The sequence below is a fragment of the Prionailurus bengalensis genome, chromosome A2 (genome assembly GCF_016509475.1).
Source record: "Prionailurus bengalensis isolate Pbe53 chromosome A2, Fcat_Pben_1.1_paternal_pri, whole genome shotgun sequence".
Taxonomy (NCBI): Eukaryota; Metazoa; Chordata; class Mammalia; order Carnivora; family Felidae; genus Prionailurus; species Prionailurus bengalensis.
The window spans coordinates 34,794,079-34,816,132 of NC_057348.1; the positions used below are offsets into that span (position 1 = coordinate 34,794,079).

At 40.9% G+C, this 22,054-nt stretch overlaps 1 protein-coding gene across 1 annotated transcript in view; it reads right to left on the minus strand.

The window, feature by feature from the left end:
• Window positions 1-825: 825 nt before the first annotated feature.
• The window catches only part of SUCLG2 (succinate-CoA ligase GDP-forming subunit beta), a 332,149-nt gene continuing 310,920 nt past the window's right edge, over window positions 826-22,054 (minus strand). The window contains exon 11 of the mRNA XM_043587897.1: window positions 826-1,845. Within this exon, the coding sequence (XP_043443832.1) occupies window positions 1,760-1,845 (86 nt within the window). The 3' untranslated portion in view covers window positions 826-1,759. The remainder of the gene's footprint in view (window positions 1,846-22,054) is intronic.

Genomic DNA, 22,054 nt, shown 5'->3' on the forward strand with positions numbered 1-22,054 from the left:
GCAACTCATTTGCTTTATGCCTTAAATCTGATGGCTACATATGACAGTATTTCAGTGCTCATCATTGCCCCAGGGCACTTGCTGCCTGATAACACAATGGGAGAGAAGAGACAAAAGTGGCCAGTGATTAACTAACACATTTCTCCCCAGAGCAAGTCTTTGGAATTCAAACAAAGGCTTCCAACACGTTGGGCTTTGTGATTACTACATAGGGCAACAATAGCCCAACGCAAACTAAGGATGCTTTCCCAAAGAGTCTCTATTAGAATGGACTGGCCTTACCCCTGAGTAAAGAAAAGCTGCTAAGACGGAATCCTTAGGGACCTCTTAGACCTCTTAGAAAACCTCTGGGTTTCATTGCTTGGCCATATGCCCTAGAATTGTGTGCAGGTTTAGGGTAACAAAACAAGAGACAAAAAAGGACCCTAAAAAATCACTCCTAAGACATGCAATGACACTCAGCAGCTCAGTTAGATCACCTCCACGGAGAAGGGCGAGTGGGATTGTCTACTACCATCCATTCTTCAGGGTCACCTGGGCAAGGAGAACAGGAGGACCAATCTTTCCATAGCCTGATCCTAAAATCCGACAGTCTGCATTTAAGCCTTTTGGTAAAGGTCTGGGATGCCAGGGAAAGCTCCCCAGCACCTCATGCTTTCCAAAGTGACCTTGATAAAAACAGGGAAGCGACAATGTCAATGCTCATCTCAGGGGAGGCAGGGGAGAGGGAGGCCCCGATCAGGAGATAGAGAAGCTGTCTGCTGCTCCTTTCAAAGTACAAAAGATACTTTGCCAAATATTCGGAAGCACTCTTCGAAACTCTCATTTCTACTCACGTCTACTCATTTTTATTGAGATACAAAGCTTGTCCTCATTTGTGCAATACTAGGCGCTTGTTGCAAAATCATTTCAGTCATGAAATAACACCCACGACACGGTTCAGAAATTAAACTTGAAATTTAGCAGGACTACAAAGAACTGAAAAGAGCTTCCTCTTTCCAAAGCCAGCTCTCCTAAGGTGTAATGTTTCAGTGCATTCTAACCGGATGTGCTGAATCTCATTCATAGAGCTTTGGCCCTTGATACGAATATAAATATGGGTGAAATATGTAAGTATACCGAATGAGAGGGGAAAGCCACAACAGTTCCCCAACATTCTTTCCAATTCTCATGGATCTTTTCCCACACCTGGCACTGTAGTCAAGAAAGTCCTTTTGTTTGTTTACTGAAACATAAATCTGCCAGGAAAGCCTAACTCTAAATTACTGTTGCATTTCTGATGGAAAGCTGCCACATAATTTAAATTTCAACAGCTCCACGGGTTCCCATATTTCTTATTTGTGATTTGCCACCTCACAGGCGAGGTGCACTGTACTATCATTTTAATAAATAGTCTCAGAATGAAGGTCGTTTTTCTTTGTGTTCAAACTCCATCTGCTTATTTATTTATTTTCTTTCTTTTTACTGACACATCCCGAGATCCAATAAAGGGCTTTGAAAAGTCATTTCATTTCAGAGGTAGCCATCACGTTTCGACAGCCAATAAAACAAATGACCAAATAGAATGATGATTTCAAACTGCCAAAGAGGCGGTGAGCGAGCGACAACTCTGGTTGTGTCGCTTCGTCTAAAGGGAAAGGACTGCGGTGATTCGCCTTGTGTAGCCACGTAGTTGTGAGTCCACATTATTTTTTAGAAAATCAGTTTGCGTGGGTTTTCTCATCAACGAAGTGTTTCCCCCGTAACGGCAGATAATTACCTAGCGTATGTGGGAAAATGGAGTCCACTTCACGAAAGAGACGGTACTTAGATACGGATGGAGTCCAACTGGATTCACGGTCCAAGCTGTGAAGAGATGGGTATCAAGCGGCTTTTAATCTCGTATGAAACAAAAGATTAAACTGTCAGTATTACGATGAACCACCGTGACGAGCCCTGTGATGGAAACCACACTCTTAGAGCTGCTTCTGACGATACGTATGCAAGGAATAGATTTTTCCTGATAACGCATGTAATTAGAGTACAGAACAAAATGTTCTGTTCAAATTCATGACATGCCCAACTAATAAAGGAAGAGAGGACAAGGCTCTTGCTATGTATTTGCATGAAAAAGCTTCAATACAGGATATACTTTAGAGAAATTAGTTTTTAATCTAGGTGACCAGATGAGATTTTGACCCTGAACTGTTTTTTGAGTTGACCTGTGAGAATTTATGCAGAGATAAGGTTGCAGTGCTTACAGGCCAGACAGGCATTGCTTTTTTTTTTTTTCATTAATTCCTGAATGTCTCATATAGTCAAGAGAAACAGAAAATTGGTCCTTTTAAGAGCCCACTGTACGAGAATTTGCTTTTATGAAACATAATCAGCAAGGGTTGATAGGAATCTTAGCAGGAATGTATTCTTTTTAAATTCAGACATTCAAGAAGTTAGACACATTGATTCAGCAGTGATGGTTCTCCACTGACCTGTATAAAACAGAAATCTGCAGTTGTATATTGTTATGAATATATTTGAGAGGGCTCCTGCTATCATACTATCAGCTTTTCAGGGTGAATTATGGACCACACAATGGGTACTTGAAAGAAAGCTTTACATCAACTCTTGTGCTTGTTTTTCCATGATAAGGGTTACTGTCACCTCCAGGGTTGTACACAAGAAACTGCTTTTTTTAAAATTTTTTTTTAATATTTATTTTTGAGACAGAGAGAGACAGAGCATGAACGGGGGAGGGGCAGAGAGAGGGAGACACAGAATCCGAAACAGGCTCCAGGCTCCGAGCTGTCAGCACAGAGCCTGACGCGGGGCTCGAACTCACGGACCGCGAGATCGTGACCTGAGCCGAAGTCGGCCGCTCAACCGACTGAGCCACCCAGGCGCCCCAAGAAACTGCTTTTAAGAGAAGTATTTTCCTTGTTTTTAAAAATAACCAGTATCAACATTATCCATACAATACATTACGTAACTGCAGAAATCTACACTTAGGATGCAATAAAAAATAGATAACGCATAAGATTAAAGGCAAACGTACCAAAGCTGTGTTGCTAACATCACTTGAAACACTAACAAGTAAGAATAACTGTTCTCTTCTTCATGCAGATATGAACCATGAAAGTAGTCTGGCTTCTGTTAGTAAGAGACACCAAGTTCCACTCGGATGCTCAAGCCAGATCCAGAGGGCTCCTCTTTGCTTTCTCCTTTTACCTTTCCTTCCACTTCCGAGCCATCAACAAGTTCTGTCAATTCTCCCTTCTAACATGTGCCATGAAGTGGTCAATCCTTTCTAGCTCCATCCTGGACCAGACCACCACCCCTGGTTGCCTGGTCTCCTAAAAAAAGTCTTTGTTGTGTTTTGAAGTTCTCTATCTCTGATACCCTTTATTCCATCTTCCATAAAGTAGAGGGAAGAATCGGAGTAAGTTGATCTAGCTTAAAATCTTCAACGTCTTCCCACTGCATTTAGAAAAAATCCAAGTGTATTAAATTCAGAGCCTCTAAAGGCTAGCCTCTGCTTCTCTATCTAACCTCGTTTCCCATGGAACCACCAACAATGTACCCATACCTCTTGGCCACCCTAAATTCTTTCTTATTTCAAGGAATGCTCTTCTTTATGTTTGGACTATGTTTCATCCTTCTCTTTTCCTCCTATCTCAGCTAAAATAGCTTCTCCTTGGAGAGCTCTTTCTTCATTGGTATATCTGGAGTAGATCTTGTCCCGTTCGGCAATTTCTTTTGTTGTACTTTTCAAAATTTGCAATGATTTTGTTGACTTTTTCTTTGTCCATCCCCCCCCTGCTCCCCCCCCCCCCCCATATCAGTGTTGTGAAGGCAAGGATAATGTTACTGTTGTGTTTACATAGTGAGCCCTCCCTCAGCATTTGTTGAATGAATATATATTAACTTATTGCCACTGTGCTATTGAACTCTGCTTTCATAGACAGAGGCTGCAAAAACACAGAAATGCAGATAAATTCCAGGGGGAAAAACAGTCCTTGATTTGGTTCATGTTCAGGAAGCACAGGTTTTCATTTTTTCCCTACTGTAACATAAATGTTCAATTCTACCTAATTTTCACAAGGGGAAAGTAAAAGGAATAGATATTCCCACACATCACAATCATAAAGCTTACTCAAAGTGTCTATATATTTTTTATTTGTGAGTGGGTGAGCCAGATTTTCCTCTGGATGTGAGCTAAACCCTTTTGGAAGTTTTCTATCTCTTTGGGGCCACTTAAGTAACAGGAAGATACTAGAGTTGTTAACGGTCCCAGAGTGCCACATTTACTGCCAAAGAATATGTAAGCTGACTGTACTCATCTTCTGTATTCACTGTACAAAACAACCATAACAGGCTTGTAAAGAAGTGAAAAAATTCTTGGTTGACATTATTGAAAGCTCTTACATATCAAGCTACAATAAGAGAGCTGAAGAAACCATTTTCTCCTTAAAATTTTTTTAAAAATATTTATTTATTTGAGAGACAGAGAGAATGAGAATGAGCGGGGGAGGGGCAGAGAGAGAGGGAGGCACAGAATCCGAAGCAGGCTCCAGGCTCTGAGCTGTCAGCACAGAACCTCGGCTCGAACCCACGAACCGTGAGATCATGACCTGAGCTGAAGTCAGACACTTAACTGACTGAGCCACCCAGGTGCTCCTGAAGAAACCATTTTCTAACAATAAATAAGGAAAAAGGATTTTATGGACAAATGTGCTTTAAATGGACAAAATATTTTTACATCGTCCTTCTATTTTAACTTGAGCACTATTTTCTTTTTTTTTTTTAATTTTTTTTTTCAACGTTTATTTTATTTTTGGGACAGAGAGAGACAGAGCATGAACGGGGGAGGGGCAGAGAGAGAGGGAGACACAGAATGGGAAACAGGCTCCAGGCTCTGAGCCATCAGCCCAAAGCCCGGCGCGGGGCTCCAACTCCCGGACCGCGAGATCGTGACCTGGCTGAAGTCGGACGCTTAACCGACTGCGCCACCCAGGCGCCCCAACTTGAGCACTATTTTCTTACTATTATCCATTGCTCACAGGAAAACTGGAAAGCAAGAGAAAAAGAGTTAATGAACAAACTACCCCTATACTTGTTAACCTAGCAGAATTGCCAAAGGTATGAATTTTATTCCATGTAATTCAAAACTTAGCAAACATGGACATAATAAGGGACATAATGGAAACTTCGTGTAAACTTTAAATACAAAATGGATGATTTTGAGGGAATATGTCCAACACCAATTGTTAAAAGCACATTCTTTTCTGCAATTAGGGATAATTTAATAGCAATTTTTTGTAAGCATGGCTCAAATATGATTGAGTAAAATGTTCTTTCATGTAAACCAGGAACAGATACTGTCAAATAGAACTAATCCAGTTATATATAACAGTCTATCCCATCAAGATTAAGGCAGTAGGGGGATTCTGACCTCATTAGGTAGACAGGATCATCTCTCCCCAAAATGCTGCCTACCCCATATGAAGGGATTCCAACCAAACAGATGCAGGGTGGACACAGAGGCATTGATAGGGCCTCTGTGGTTCATGGCACTGGTACTTCCCCGGCTTTGACATGCTTACTTAGGCACACACACGAACCTGTGCATTTGTGGGTCCACATATGCCTGTGGGCACATTTGGATACAACCCATGTGTCAGAGGGAGTAATAGAGTAATACTGCAAAATTCTGGGCGTTAGTAGCAAACAGGAGTAGAGTATCGCCAAGTCTCTTTCTAGGATCAAAAAGATCCTTACTGGTTGGACTTAACCAGCTTGTTCGCCACCAACAAAAGGGGTTTGAAAGTCATCCTGTGTCTGCAGGTCAGGCAGAACAGACATCTCCAGGAGGGAGACGGAAAGCTACCGGACTGTGTAGTCAGAAAGAGAAGTCCTTCTACAGAATCACAAAGGCACCTTCCCTCAAATGATGGGGGAGGGGGGATGTGCCCACTTAACAGCTAATCTGAATCTGAAGCTAGAGTTCTTCTGGTGGAGTAACAAGATTACCACGATGAGAAGTTGGCTGCTCTCGCACATCCCAGGGTGAGACGAGAATGACAGATACGTACAGGAGATCGGACCTATTAACCAAACTCTTCAGCAGCTGCTAAGAAAAGAGAGGAAAAATGAAAAACTAGAGCCTCGCTGTGACCACATACGCACACCCACATGCACAAAACACATGTGCACACACACATGCACAAATACATGTCCACACCCCTGTACACACTCACAAATACACACACATACACTAATTGGGATATACTTATACCAAAAACAATTATTTCTCTGAAATTTAAATTTAACTGGGCACCTTGTATTTTCTCTGGCATTTCTACCTCCGTGTCTATTCAGTTTTTAAATTCCAGTCTGCTTCGCTGGCCACTGTAGGAATTTAAATTCAACAGATCCTGAGACTGGGCTTCAGAAGCACATGATTGATTGAGAAGGCTCACAGAGAAAGGGAGCCAGGGAGAGGGGCAGGAGACCAGGGGAGAGAGCTATGCAAGGCCGTGTTCTCAGCTGGACCTTAGCTTTAGCCTAATCCCAAGAAAAGCTCTGAATTACAGACTGGACCCCATAGTTGGTCCCACTTTGGAGCAAGGAGGGGTGGCCTTTTGTGACCTGTGTTAGGCATTTACGGTAGGCAGCTCCCAGAACTGGGAATAACTTCCCAGGTGAGACTAACCTACTTTGCCGAGAATTCTCTGGGGAAGAAGGTAAATGTCAGCCCTCAGCAATGAGCAATAAGATTCATAGCAGGTGGGAGACAAGGGAACCTTCCGGGTAAAGAGAATCTTGGCATCAACGTCAACTAGAGATATCCTAGTTGTAGGTAGCCAGTTGGACTACATGGGCCATCTTTTCACGTTCAAAATCTACTCACGATTTTGATGTTTCAAAAAGGGAGCATCATTTACTGAACTCTGCCTTGGCAAGACTTAATTCTGTCTGGACACACTACACAACACAAACACAGCACTAGTAATAGATATTTCTTTATAATACCTATATGACCTTTATCTGTGATCCAATCTAATTTAATCCAGCAAGCAGTTACTGAGCACTTACTATGTGCAAATCATGACTATGTATCCCTTGGTGTTCTTCTCAAGCACTCTGTGACATAAGCAGGCTAGATCTCCTTAGCTTCATGTCTAGCACATTAGAGAACACAAAATCTACCAAATATTCCAGTAAATACCATTGAGAGCCTTCATAGAGGTTAATTTACTTTCCCACAGCCACAAAGCTGAAATGTGGAAAAGTCAGAACTTAAAACCAAGTTTTCTGAGACTCCCTTCGTTTTTGAATAAGTATTCAGACCAAAGTATTCCTAAGTGGGCACTTATAAATAATAAACATGCATGGTCCTAGAAAGTTAAATAGAAATTCATCTGGTAAATTTTCTTTAAAACTATTAATTTTGCAGGAACATTGGATTCACAGGAAGTTCTGAAGATAGTAACAGAGACGTCCCTATATCTTGCTTCCTCAATGGTTATATCTTACCTAATTATAGTATCAAAACAAAGAAAATGGGAAAATGTGTACGTTACAGTTCTATCTCATCCTCTCACATGTGTAGATTGATGTAACCACTGCCATAATCCAGAAACAGAACCATTCCGCCACCATAAAATATTCCCATATGCTACCCTTTTATCATCACACTTGGCCACACTTTTCCACCATCCTGAACACCTGGCAAATACTAATATTTTTTCCCCATCTCCATATTTTTGTTATATTGATAATCTTACCTTAATGGAAGCATACAATGTGTGACCTATTGGGAAGGGCTTTGATCACTTGGCATCCCGTCCTTGAGTTCTATCCAAGGTTAAGACGTTTATCACTCGCTTACTCCTGTTTTATTCCCGAGTGGCATTCCATGACCTGAATCTACAACATTTTGTTTAACCGTTCACCTACTGAAGGATATTGTAGTTGTTTCATTAATTTTATGTATTGTTTTGTATTCAATGTTATTTATTTCTGTGCTTATACTTGTTATTTCTTTCCTTGTGCTCACTTTGGGTTTAATTTGCTCTGATTTCTCTCATTTCCTAAATTGTTAAGATTTGATTATTGATTTGAGGCTTTTCACCTTCTCGAATTCCATGGGTGATTTAGAAGTAGGTTGTTTAGTTTCCAAGTGTTTGGAGGTTTCCCTGTTATCTTTCTGTTTTTCATTTCTAGCATGAAGAACACACTCTGAATAGTTTTAATTCTTTTAAATTTGTTGGGGATTGTTTCATGGCCCAGATTATGGTCTATGTCAGTGCCATCCCATGAATGCTTGAACCAAGTGTGTATTCTGCTCCAGCTGGGAGGGGGGTTTTATGTGTATTGATTAGATCCTGTTGGTTGATGGTGTTGATGATATATCTTTGCTGACGTTCCGTGCTGGTGTTTTATCCATTGTTGAGACACGGCTGTTGACGTCTCCGGCTATAATTGTGATTTGGCCCATTTCTCCTTGCGGTTCATTCAGTTTTTCCTTCACATATTTTACGACCGTAGTGTTAGGTGCATATCCATTTAGGGTTACGTATGTATTTTTGGTGGGTTGACTTTTATCCTACATACTGTCCCTCTCTGTCCCAGGTAATTTTATTTGATCCAAACTCTACTTTGCCTGTTATGAATATAACTGCTCTTGCTTTATTTTTCTTTTCCTTTTCCCCCCTTCTTTTCACTTTATAAATTAACAGCTTTGTTGGTATATAATTCAGATATCATAAAATTCACTCTTGTAAAGTATACACTTCAGTGGTCTTTAGTACACTCACAGGGCTGTACTACCCTCATGACTACCTAATTTCAGTACATTTTTACCACCAGAAAGGAGCCCTACAACCATTCCTCCCTCCATCAAGATCCCAGAAACACTAACTTAACTTCCCGTCCCTATGGATTTGCCTATTCTGGACATTTCCGATAAATGGAATCCTATAACATATAGCCTTTTGCAACTGACTTTTTCCACTTAGCATAATGTGTTCGAAGTTCCTCACGTGGCAGCACGCATCGGCACTTCATTTCTTTTCATGGCTGAATAATACTCTGTCCTATGGATATACCACATTTTAAAAGCCTGTTATTCAAATCCACACTGTCCGGATTTGAGTGGGACTTAGGATTCTTCTAGGATCTCGTTAGAGAGCCCACTTCCCTGGCTCTAAAATCCTCTTCTGCCCTGGCCACAGCCATTTCACTATGATGTCGCATAGTAAGAAATGTTCATCTCTTTGCTAGATCTCCAAAGCCCGCCTTTGCCTAGTAATTTTTGCCCAAACTAGGAGCTAATCGCAAATGTTTGCAAGTTTCATTGTTTTCTTCTCAAATTCCTTCAAGCCTTTGCTCATCTCTCGGGTTTAGTGTCCAGTACTTGATAGATGGTCTGTTATTTAACGATTCTCGGTGTAGCCAAACCATGTTAATCTTTTATAACATCTACATTGCTAAGATAACCTTATTTAAAACTATTAAATATGAGCCATATACAATACCTGCAACATAAGTGTCAGTCTGTGATTGGTGAGTTGGGTGTATCCATAGGTTACCACAGGAAAGAAAAAGCATACTCAAGATAGGAGCATAATTACAGAAACTGTTCACACACAAGAGGTATTTGCAGAGAACTGTTTACAAAAATGATATTGAAGAATAAAGTGTGAACAGCAGCCCATCTGTCACCATACCCAGGCCTGCAAGGACAGAGGAGCAGCTACCGCCACCTGGGAGGGGACAGCCATGCGGAGAAGTCCATTTTGAAACAGTTTAGAGAGCATGCAGGCCAAGGTAACCTCCTAGCGGGGAGAGAATTATCCAGATCTCTCTTTTCTCCTCCAAGCTCTTCTTAGGGCTCCTAATGGTTGAACTTAAAAGGAAGTCAGGGGACAAGGGAGCTGACATCAGCCTCTTAGGACAGGATGCCAGGTTAAAAAAAAAAAAAAGGTACACAAGGGATCTGGAGGGGTGAAAGATGGTATTCAGCCTAGGCGGTTTGTTTATTAGTATCCAGGCAGAAATAAATAGCAGATTGGTTAGACAGGATGCTGGGAGAATATCTGAGAATCAATTCTTGAATCCTATCAATTACTCAGACTGATATTACCAATTTAAATGATTAGAAAGTCATCATTTTTATACAAACTCATGCCTATGAAATACTGATGATAGCTTTTATCTAGTGTCCCTATAACCAAAATATATGAGGTAACCCGGGCTCAGGGTTTCAGGTTACTCTATGAAAAATTTGCCTGAGAAGGCAATCATGATATTCAGACAGAAACTATTGAATAATTTTTACAATCTTCCAGTTTCTCATCCTCAGCTTCTGCCATGCTTTCTGGTGCCTCACACCTGTCTCTTATTCACCTTATAACATACAGGAGCCTAGAAAAAGAAGGGGGACAAGGGAGCATAGGACTGCTTCCCACTGATTTCATCTGACTCACTGAGTATATATGCATTCCCCAGCTTGAACTCTATAATATTTTTCATTCCCTAACACAGTGCACAATTGGGAAACCCTTTTTATTTTTAGCTCCCCTGAGCTCACAGAACTAGAGGATCACCTTTAAAGGCAGCCTGACTTTATCTTGGCTATTCAGTATGATTTTTGGATACAACACAATTACCACAAGCTTTGAGATACAGGAAGTATCTCAAACCCCATGACCCATGACTGATATTAATGCCAATATCTTCCCATGGAACACAAGGACACTGAGAAAACAGGAAATAGGGGGGAAAAGATGGATTGGTGATTACAAAGAAAGGCAAGAGACTATAGAACCTCTATCTTCTCAGAGGATACACCAAAGTCAACATACTTCACGAGCTAATGTGCTCCAGAGGGAAGAGGAGGGAGGGCAGTGTGGAGAAACAAGAGCCCGGGGCACTGATGTTACAGGAAATGGAACTTCCAGAGAATAGAGTGGCAGGAGAATGCCATTAGCCACCAGCTGTCAGCACGGGATGATGGAGTGGGAGCAGAGAAAAGGAGCTGTCTTTTGGAAGAGTATTAAGCAACATATTGAAAAGAATGTATTAGCTACCAAAAACTACTGATTTTGAGAAAATTTTGTACTTTCCCAAGGAGGATATAGATACTACTAACATTTTTAGTAGATATGAGACCAGACTCTACCGTAGCAAATCAGCGTTGTCAGTAATTAACTCTGGTGAAATTATTTCATTTCTAATGTTAGATTCTTCTCAGAATAATTGTCTAAGTAAGAAAGGATAGATGGTAACTTTCTCCTATGTTCACTTGTTCTAATTACCAGTATTGCCTAATTTGTCTATTAGTAAAGTACACTATCCTGTGTTTTCATATTGAAAAATATATCTTTTTAATGAAACACGGCAGTGGAAATTCTTGAAGGTTTTATGGTTTCCCATGAGTTTGTGTTTCCTCTGACAACTGGTTGTAGAAGATTCAGGTAAAGTATCAAATAAGTCAATTAGGCGCTTTCCTTAATACTGAGACATGAATAACAGTCAGTAAGAGAGCTTTATGCAGGATATGCTTTTTCTTTCTTTTTTTTAAAGAGAGAAAGAGAAAGAGAGAGCAGGGGAGGGGCAGAGGGAGAGAGACAGAGAGACAGAGTGAGAATGTCAAGCAGGCACCATGCTTATTAGCACGGAGCCCAACTCGGGGCTTGATCCCATGACCCTGGGATCATGACCCCAGCTGAAATCAAGAGTCGGATGCTCAACCACTGGGCCACCCAGGCAGCCCAGGGTATTCTTTTTCTTTTCACTGCCCTCACCCATCATCAATGAATATTCTATTGATTTTTAAAATAAAATTTAATCCCCAGCACCTGTTATTTACTTTACCCAAAATGTCACAGACCTACTTATCTAAAAAAAGAAAACCTCATCCACTTACTAAATGGGAATCTACGTGAAGTGACAAACACCAAATGGTTTGAGATTGCATTCTGCATCTGGAAGGGATCCCTGAGATTGCTACACTCAACATGAAAAATAAATATTTACTTAAATTTCTACCCACATAGTAAATATCAGTGTCAGGAATGATAATGAGAATAATATTTTAATATAGCAGGTTTTGTTTGGTGAGTTAATAGAGAAGATGCTCATTGGAAATAATTTAAAAAATATTAAAGTTTTTCATCACTGCTCTTTGGTATGTGAAATTGATGTATAAATAAAATGTTAATAGAGGCTGGTGGTTCTACTCAGAATTCCCAATCAGTGTGCTCAGGGTACGTGAAAAGTATGCAAGGATATTAATACCTACAGACATCAGGGGTACGGGTTGGGAGGCCCCAGACCATAACCAGCCTCTAGTATCTTGTACATATACTCTATGTATGTCTTGACATGAAAATACTTAGAAAGCGCTGGTCTCTGTTCCAGACTGTTACATTAAAAAAGATGCATGAACTGTTATGTACATGAAGCTTGGCCAGGATACTATGAAATCATTTTGATCTCGGTAGCCCAGTCGGTTAAGCGTCTGACTCTTGACTTCTGCTCAGGTCACCATCTCACAGTTCGTAAGTTTGAGCCCTGAGTCGTGCTCTGTGCTGACAGTACAGAACCTGCTTGAGATTCTCTTTCTGCCCCTCCCTCACTTGTGCTCATGCTCGCTCTCTCTCTTTCAAAATAAATAAACTTAAAAAAAAAAGTCTTCTTCGCAATCACGTATTTAATTTGAAGAGAAAAATTCATTTTCTCCTCAAAATTTGCTTCCAGGTTTAAAAACAAGAGTCCACCTTCAGCTTTAGGGTGAAACTTCCCATTTGGGAGAGGGCAGTGTGTAAATTCCTTAATGTGATTGGCATGGTTGGCCTGTTTTTCATTCAGGGATGACCTAATTTCTGTACAGCTGCATGTCCGGAGCCTGGCAAAGGTGTTTAGATACTTGACCAAAATGCCATGTGATACATGATCTTGATATGCTGCATGCCTCTTCATTTGGAAAATATCACCTGTGACAAGGTGCATGAGCTTTCCAAGGGAAGGAGCTTGAAAGTCACTAGGAAACCTAACCCTGGGTGAAAGACATCTGATGTTAATGGTATCTGACATCAGTAGTTTAGATACATATATTTTTTTCATTCTAAGCAATATCAGAAGAGGGGGGAAAGAATATATAGCTTTTGAAAGTATAAAAGAGGCCAAATATCTACACCTCTCCTCAGAAAATTGTGGTTTGGAATGGTAAGGATACTCTCGTTCCCAAGAAAACACTCACTGGATCAAGCAAAGAGGTCAAATCTACCCCTTTTCATGAACCTATGCAACGTGTCTGAACGTATGCTACCTACTGTTCAGACAGCTTCAATGATACCCCATTTGTTCCACGACATAATCACTCCCCATTTCCCTACCACTCATGGTCTTCAGCACCTGTACTACCTGGCTCTTAAGTGACTGAGCACCGAGCCCTCATAACAGAAGAGACGAAACGCTTGATGAATTCCACAGAAACAGAAACACATTTCCTCCCAGGGCAACTTGTCTTCAAGCAAAGTTTTAAGTCCATGAAAAAAACAAATTACCATTAAGAAAACAACACTACTCATGTTAATTGACTCATTCTCTGTCAGTAATCATTAAAAAGGCCAGATGAGCCAGTGTTTATAAATTCGTATTTTTAGTGGGGGTGTTTGACTACTCCATAGATCTTGTCCTCTGCCTGACTGTTCCTTTAAAATATTTGGATTTATGGTGGTTAAGTGGAAGCTAGGGTGGACCATTAATTGACTACAAACACATCTGGGTAAACCCAGATATTCATAACACGATTACAAAAAAAATGTCTTGCATCTCCATGCTAAACAGAGAACCTCCAACATGAAGTTTTACCTTCTTTGAAGCCAAATGCACCAGTAATTAAAAGACATAACCCCTGGGTTGAATTCAGCTTATATAGTGTTTCTTTATATTGTATAGTATTTTTAAACAAATTGGAATTAGTAACATCTGAAAGTCAAGATATTTTACATTAGATCAAGTTCATCATTGATATCTGGTAAAACACGGAAAGTTCCCTCAACATGAGTCCCATGTCACCCCTTGGCAACACTGAGCCTGTGGTCTGCAGGGACTCGTCACAGCTGACCCTTTAAGCAGGGGTGAGCTATCCGGTTTGTACAGTTTCTTATCCAGCTCAGTCATTCAGATATTCATTTATACATACATTCAATAAATATCTCTTAAGTATCTACCATGTGCCCCAAGACATTTTGCTAGATTCCGTGTTCCTAGAATGTACAATCTAAGGGGCAATGGAGAGTAAACAGCTCTATAAAATTACGAATTTACAAGAATGCAATGAGGAAAAATGTGAGGGTGCTACGACCATCTGCTAGAGGGTCCTGACGGGTCATGGGGGTGGAGCAAAAAGCATCAGAGGTTTCCTGAAGAAGCAAATCTCCAAGCTGAAATGTGAAAAACCAGGAGGGGTGAACCAGGACCAGTGCATTGCAGGGAGAAAGAACAGTAGGAGGGAAGGCAAAAGCAGGGTGGATTGTTCAAAGACCTAAGAAATGGCTGGCACAGAATGAGGCTGGAGCAGATGTACACAGGATCAGACCAGGAATCTTGTGGGTCATGTTAAAATCATTGGCCTTTGTCTTTAAGAGAAGCGAGTGGACGCTTAAGGACTTTTTCAGCAAGTAGGTAGCAAGAGAACTGTGTTTTGCAATGATCGTTCTGACTACTGGGTGGAAAAGGATTTTTGTGGGGGGCAAGCATGGAAGCAATTTTGGATGATATGCACTAGAGTTGACCTCATGGAAAGGGCTTCAAAAACTGACGTGCAGGGGCGCCTGGACGGCTCAGTCAGTTGGCGTCTGACTCTTGATTTCTTGATCTCACAGTTGTGAGCTCAAGTCCTGCATCAGGCTCCACGCTGAGCATGGGGCCTGCTTAAGATTCTCTCCCTCTCTCTCTCCCTCTGTCCCCCTCCCTCACTTGCACTCTTTCTCTCTAAAATTAAAAAAAAAAAAAAAACTGACATGAATGTTAAAAACCTGAATGATACTAGAAATGGCACAAGACCATAACGAGAGACCTTTGGTTTGCTGCTCCAGATCTACTTTACCCTGCTGTGTACCCAGGAGGCTGACCCACATGGACTCCATCTGCAGGCTCCCTCACCGGCTACATTCTGGTAACATTCAGTTGATGGGTGTGCCACCAACAGGAGATCAGGGGATAGGATCAGAAGAGCGACATCAGGGCATTTATTTACCCAGCTCCCTCCGGGCTAGACTATAGTGGTTACATTCTTCCAAAGGGCGTGGCTCTTGTCAGAATGTACTCTTTCTGCTTTCCTTCATCTTTCCCTGTCTTTGAGCTTCAAGTTTAGGGGCAGTGATGGCATTCCACTGTTGCCCAAACAAGGATTTCATCACTCATTGTTAGTTTCTCCTAACTTCTGCCCACACATTCCTAAACAGTCCTTTCATTTAAACCCTCTTTGGTTGGGGCGCCTGGGTGGCTCAATCGATTAAGTGTCCAACTTCAGCTCAGGTCATGATCTCACGGTCTGCGAGTTCGAGCCCCGCGTCGGGCTCTGTGCTGACAGCTCAGAGCCTGGAGCCTGCTTCGGATTCTGTGTCTCCCTCTCTCTCTGCCCCTCCCCCGTTCATGCTCTGTCTCTCTCTGTCTCAAAAATAAATAAACGTTAAAAAAAATTAAAAAAAAATAAATAAACTCTCTTTGGTTACCCCCATTTGAATATGCCATTTGTTTCCTGCCAGGATCCTTGGACTTAACCTAAATCATTAGCATTAGTTGGAAACAAGTCCAGGGAGGAGCTTTTTAAAACTCCTAATCCTCCTACCTTTAAAGGTGAAGAGACAAAAGAAATGATAATTAAACAACAATGACAAAGCCAAAAGAAAAGCATTTAAGATGCATCATTCTGCCAGTTCTCTTTCCTATAATGAGGTCAAGAAGGCATCAAGAACACTTAAACGCACAAGAGACGCGCGGAAAGGGAATTGTAGCAGATGCTGTTTTGTAGCAGCAAACACTGTTTTGTAGCGGATGCTGTGATGTGTTGCATAGATACCCTCTTCATGCCTGCACCTCCCTCCTCCTTCTCAGTTGCTGCCAGTGTTGAGTGTTGGTGGCTGACGGGTCTCAGCTGAGTTGCACTCCAGGCAATGCCTTTCTTCAAAGCAAGCCTGCACACAAAGACTGACTGATGGCATAGAAAGGCCCAAGTAGGTCAACTCTGACCTGAAGCTACCTAGCTTCATTCAGGCTAATGTTCTAGTGCAGCCACAATACCTCCCCTCTGCTCAGTCCTTCTTTCCACACCCCTCACAGATGTTGATCCCAGAGGCACGCCCCAGTAAACTTCCTACCTGCTAAATTCTACTTCACAGTCTGCTTTCTGAACTACCTGACTTAAGACAGGTATAATGAGCCATTTTCTTATACAGATGTAAAAACATCAAATGTCAGAATTTTAAGTTCAGGTATGATAATCAAAAAATATAGTGAGAGGGTGGCCGGGTGGCTCAGTCAGTTAAGCATCCAACTTTGGCTCAGGTCATCTCACAGTTCATGAGTTCCAGCCCTGCAACAGGCTCTGTGCTGACAGCTCAGAGACTGGAGCCCCCTTCGGATTCTGTGTCTCCTTCTCTGCCTCTCCCCCACTCATGCTCTGTCTCTGTCTCAAAAATAAATAAACACTGGAAAAAAAAATATAGTGAGCTTAATAAACATCCACACAAGGTAGATACTAAAAAAAAAGTTTATTTATTTTAAGAGAGAGAGAGAGAGCAGGGGCGGGGGGAGGGACAGAAACAGAAGAGAGAGAATCCCTATGAGGGGCTCAATCCAATGAACTATGAGATCACAACCTGAGCTGAAACCAAGAGTCAGACGCTTAACTGACTGTGCCACCTGGGTACCAATGTGATACTTTTAATATGGATTTCTATGGTAGGAACTAGAGGTAGCCAAATTGTCTTTTTATGGAGGTTACTGACACACAAATCCTGTGTTTGAAGAACAACATACATATGGTTTGGGAAAGTAGTATTATTTTAAGGCTCATTAAGATAAGTGACTTTTTGAGAAATATGCTCCATGCAGTAGGCTGTGGAAAGGGCCAAAGATACCTGGCATGAACTTCCCCAGGATATTTGTAAGTTTAGCCACTGTTTTACTAGTTCCTATTCCATATCAGGTCTCACGCTAAATGACCCATGTGCATTGTCATATGTAATTCTCTAAATAACCATTTGAGGTAGATGATTTTATTATCCGTAAGTGTGGTAGAGGAGAACCAAGCCAATATGTCCTTGTGGGTTCAAGTCACTGAACCACCCTTGGCATCAGATTCCACAGCGGAAAATGGGCAGGACAACTGCCTACAGATGGGGGTGGTGGGGACTGAATGAGATACAACAGGCTTAGAGATGCTTTCCAAGGTAAGTTGCCAGGCAAACATTACAAATGATAATCACCGTAGTTTATGCGGGTGCGAATGAGTGAGGGAGTGTGTATATGTTGGAGAAAGGGAGAAGGGAAGGTGGGTGGGGGATGGGTGAAATAGGTCATGGGGATTAAGGGGGGCACTTGCGATGAGCACTGGGTGATGTACGGAAGTGATGAATCACTAAACTGTACACCTGCAACTAAGATTACTCTTTACGTCAACTAACTGGATTTTAAATAAAAACAAACAAAATAACAAAATACCGAACATGATTCCTGCTGCCCCATTTTCCTTTCTAACAACCGTATTGGTATTATTCAAGGTAGAAGGTAATCATGTCTACATTCTATTGACCAAACCGGTCCCCACGTTCCCTGCCAGTCAAGAATATGTTCACTGGACAATATTCCGTCCACTCTCTTAAGAAAATTGACCTGATCAGAGGACTTTCAAGCCCTGCCAGTTCACTGTGGAGTGATAAATCACTGGCCACAAAGCCAAGTACATTTCTCAGCCATGTGCCACGGTGATTGGTGGGATTCATGTCAGAGTTTTGGAAGAACTACAATACGTTTCATTTCTGTCGTCTGGAGTGTTGGTTCCCTGGGAAACATTTATAACTAAGGCTGGTGTTCATATGCAGGCTATGGAAGAAGAAGGCAGTTCCAAAGGGGAAATATGCTGAAAACCCACCCGCATAAATTTGAGCTAATATTACTAACTTCGGGGGATAGATCATTGTTCACAGGCTTGGGTGAGAAAAACCAGTGTCTTAGGGCCTGAATTATAGGAATAGGAACATTGATTTCTAAGCAGACTTCACATGCAAATGCAACACAGAAATTTCCATAGATTCTTTTCTGATATAAAAAGAGTGGTTTTTTTGAGAGCCTTAGAGAAGGCAGTGCATGAAGTTGTAAAGTCTGCACTTCATATGATACCAAGAATGAGAAAATCTCAAGGATAATTTTTCAGTTACCCTGGGGAGTGTTTAAGATTGTTAAGCATATGTTAGCTCCATAGTTTTGCCTATATCTAGACCCAAAAAACCAAAAATCTAAAAAAGAGAAGAACTTTCTAATCTGGGAATGGCTTCAATTGTCAATCATTCATTAATTCATTAAAAATACAATCTGCTAGCATGTACTATATTCTGGGTTCTGTGCATAGGTTGAATGCTAAAAAAAAAAAAAAAAGAGTAAGACATAATTTGTTATCTTCAAAGACACAGACTTGAGAGTCACGATCTTAAGAGAAGTGGGTCCTCTGTGTCTTTTCTGGACAATAGATATTTCTTGACTCATGATTGTGCATTTCTCATGACAGTTACTGTGGGAGAATGGAAAGGAATTTAGGAAGGATGGGAGGAGGGGGGAAGAAGAGAAAGAATTAAAAAAATAAAACAAGACAAGCAAATCAACGTCATCATGACTGCTTGAGTGAGGCCAAACCTTGATCCAGAATCGAGTGAGTTACTCCAGAAGTAATGAGCTCAGTAACACCGCTGGATTGTTATTTTAACTTCCACCACCTATAATTCTCTCTTGAGATAATTTCCAAAAACAAATGGCTATATGCAAGCCCTTCTCAAACACTGGGTTTTTGGCGGGGAGGAATCTAACTTAAGACAAGTATCATTTAGACAAATTTTAGCTGAGACTGGGTCCACATCCACCGATTCCTGGTTCAAATTAAACATATAAATATGTAACAGGTACTGTGGCCCAAAAACCTATATCTATGTGTCCTGCTCCAGCCTCCTCAGAAAGTAGTTCTAATTTTGTTTTTATTTATTATTCAGCATGGTCCTGTGCACCAAGTCCTGAGGTGGCAAATAAGCAAATAACAGCATCATAAGTCATTAGGGAAACTCAAATCTATTGAACTTCACCAAACATCTATTAGAATGGTTAAAATAACTATTTAAAAAAATCTGACAGTACCACATGCTGATGAGGATGCACAATAATTGCAATTCTCAGACCTTACTGGAGGGAATGCAAAATGGTACAGCTGCTTTGGAAAGCAGCCTGGCATTTTCTTATCAAGTTCAACATACATTTACCATATAATCCAACAATCCATTTGACCCACGTATCTTTCAGTTGATGAATGAATGAAAAAACCGTGGCACATCTCTGCTATTCAATATCAGTCAGCAATAAAAAAGGAGTGAATTGTTGTTACACACAACATGCATGACTATCAGATGAATTACGCCAAGTTAAATAAGGCAGGCTCAAAATGCTGTGTACTATCCGATTCCATTTATGTGACGTAAGTCCAAAGGCAAACAATAGAGAAGACAGATCAGTGATTTTCGGTGGGTGGGGGTGGGGGAAACCACTGATCACCAAGGGGAATGGGGGACTTGGGAATGCTACAACTGTTCTATGTCGTGATTACGGTGGGGGCAACAGAACTGTTTTTGTCAAAACCCATTGAAATCTACAATGAAAATGATTCCGTTTCATTCTATATAAATTACACTTCAGTAAACCAGACTTAAAGAGAGGTTAGGTAGCAAGCACCAAAAACATTCTTGAGGGTTTCATAGATTTTCAATTTTATCTGAGCTTCAAAGATATAGTTGGTTCTTTTCAGGCAAATATAGTTTAGAAGCTTACTTTCTATATTAAAAATACAATTATTAACACAGAGTTCAAAGCTACACCAATAAGCGCACCCACTGGAGAGCAATAAATATCATTCTCATTGAACCGGGAGAAAAAAAAAAGAAGTGACTATAAAGTAGGAAGGCACCAAGTTGAGAAAGTTAATAGGAAATTGCCTTACTTATCTTTTTTCTTTGTTTAAAACATTTTTTTTTAACATTTACTTATTTTTGAGAGAGAGAGAGAGAGAGAGAGAGAGACAGACAGACAGACAGACAGAACGTGAGCGGGGGAGGGGCAGAGAGAGAGGGAAACACAGAATCCGAAGCAGGTTCCAGGCTCTGAGCTGTCAGCACGCAGCTGGAAGCTGTGGGTGGGGGTGGGGGCTCGAACTCAGGAACCACGGGATCATGACCTGAGCCTAAGTTGGTTGCTCCACCGAATGAGCCACCCAGGTGCCCTGCCTTGCTTTTCTTACTGACGGGGTATTGTTAGGAGAAGAGGTGAATTAAAAAGTGGGAAAAATATGTAGAACCGATGAAGAGAGGGAGAAATGGCATTAGTTAGAATGAATAAAGGTCTAAAAGAAGGTCTAGCATTAAGAATCTAGAAATACAGGGGCGCCAGTTGGTTAAGCAGCTACTTTGGCTCAGGTCATGATCTCGCCGTTCGTGGGTTTGTCAGGCTCTGTGCTGACAGCTCGGAGCTTGGAGCCTGGAGCTTGGAGCTGCTTCGGATTCTGTGTCTCCCTCTCTCTCTGCCCCTCCCCTGCTCACGCTCTCTCTCTCTATCAAAAAAAAAAAAAAAGAAATAATAAACAAAAAAATTTTAAAAAAGAATCTAGAAATATTAGCGGTACTTATAAGCAGAAGCAAATACATACAAGCTGGAAATATTTTTTCTAATTCCAGGTCTTCTGATGGTCTGGTTAGACAGAACTATTGTATGCCATGTATCACCCTCCTTTCTAGCTGTAGCTTCTAAAGCCTAAGAACAACCTCCCTATGGTTTTCCCCAATAGTTGTACCAGTTTACATTCTTACCAGCAGTGCACAAAGGTTTGCTTTTCTCCACAACCTTACCAACACGTATCTCTTGTCTTTTTGATGAAAGTCATTCTTACAGGTGTGAGGTGACATATTATAATATATAAGTGTCAACACATTGCACAGCTTAAACATACACAATTGTGCCAATTATATCTGAGTAAAGCTGGGGGGGGGGACCTAAGAAAAATCCAGACTAGTATTAATACCAATGGGCTTAAGAGTAAGCATCCTATGATTACACCTGCAACGACTTCATCTTATGGACGCACCTGGAACAGCTTCAGCTTTGTTGGCAAAGGCAGCCAAGTTCTCTGAGCCATAATGGCTAGGATGCTCGTTTCCAGGAAACAAGTATTTGCTTGAGATAGATACATAGAAATATTAACATTAATGTATGTGTGTGTTAGCTATACTAAAGACACCACTCTGTTATCAGCTTATTCTTTACAAACAGCAGTACTAAAAGACCCTTTATAGAGTACAAAAGGTATGATGATAGGCTCAGAATTTATTTCAGAGATAAAAAAAAAGAAATGTGATTGATGTAACAATCCTCAAGATAATGCACAAAAGTATTCAGAGGGACTCAATATACAAATTGAAACAGGCCTTCAACCATACAGCCATAGTCTGTTCCAATTAAACTGAACACATTTCCTAAATTAGCTGAATAGAAAATTAAACTATATTACAAGTAAATGGAAACAAGAACTCACATTTCAGTAATAGGTAATCCACACAGTTATAGGAATAATTACTCATACACAAAGAGTGATTTAAAATAGCAATCTTAGAAGAAAATGTGAATCTTTACACTTGCACAGAATGAGAGGGATAGAGAAAAAAGTAATGTCCTGTAACCTACTAATATTCAAATGCAGGTTTTAAACCTCAATTCAGAAACAAAGCAAGTGTTTCTTTAAGAAAAATATCTACCT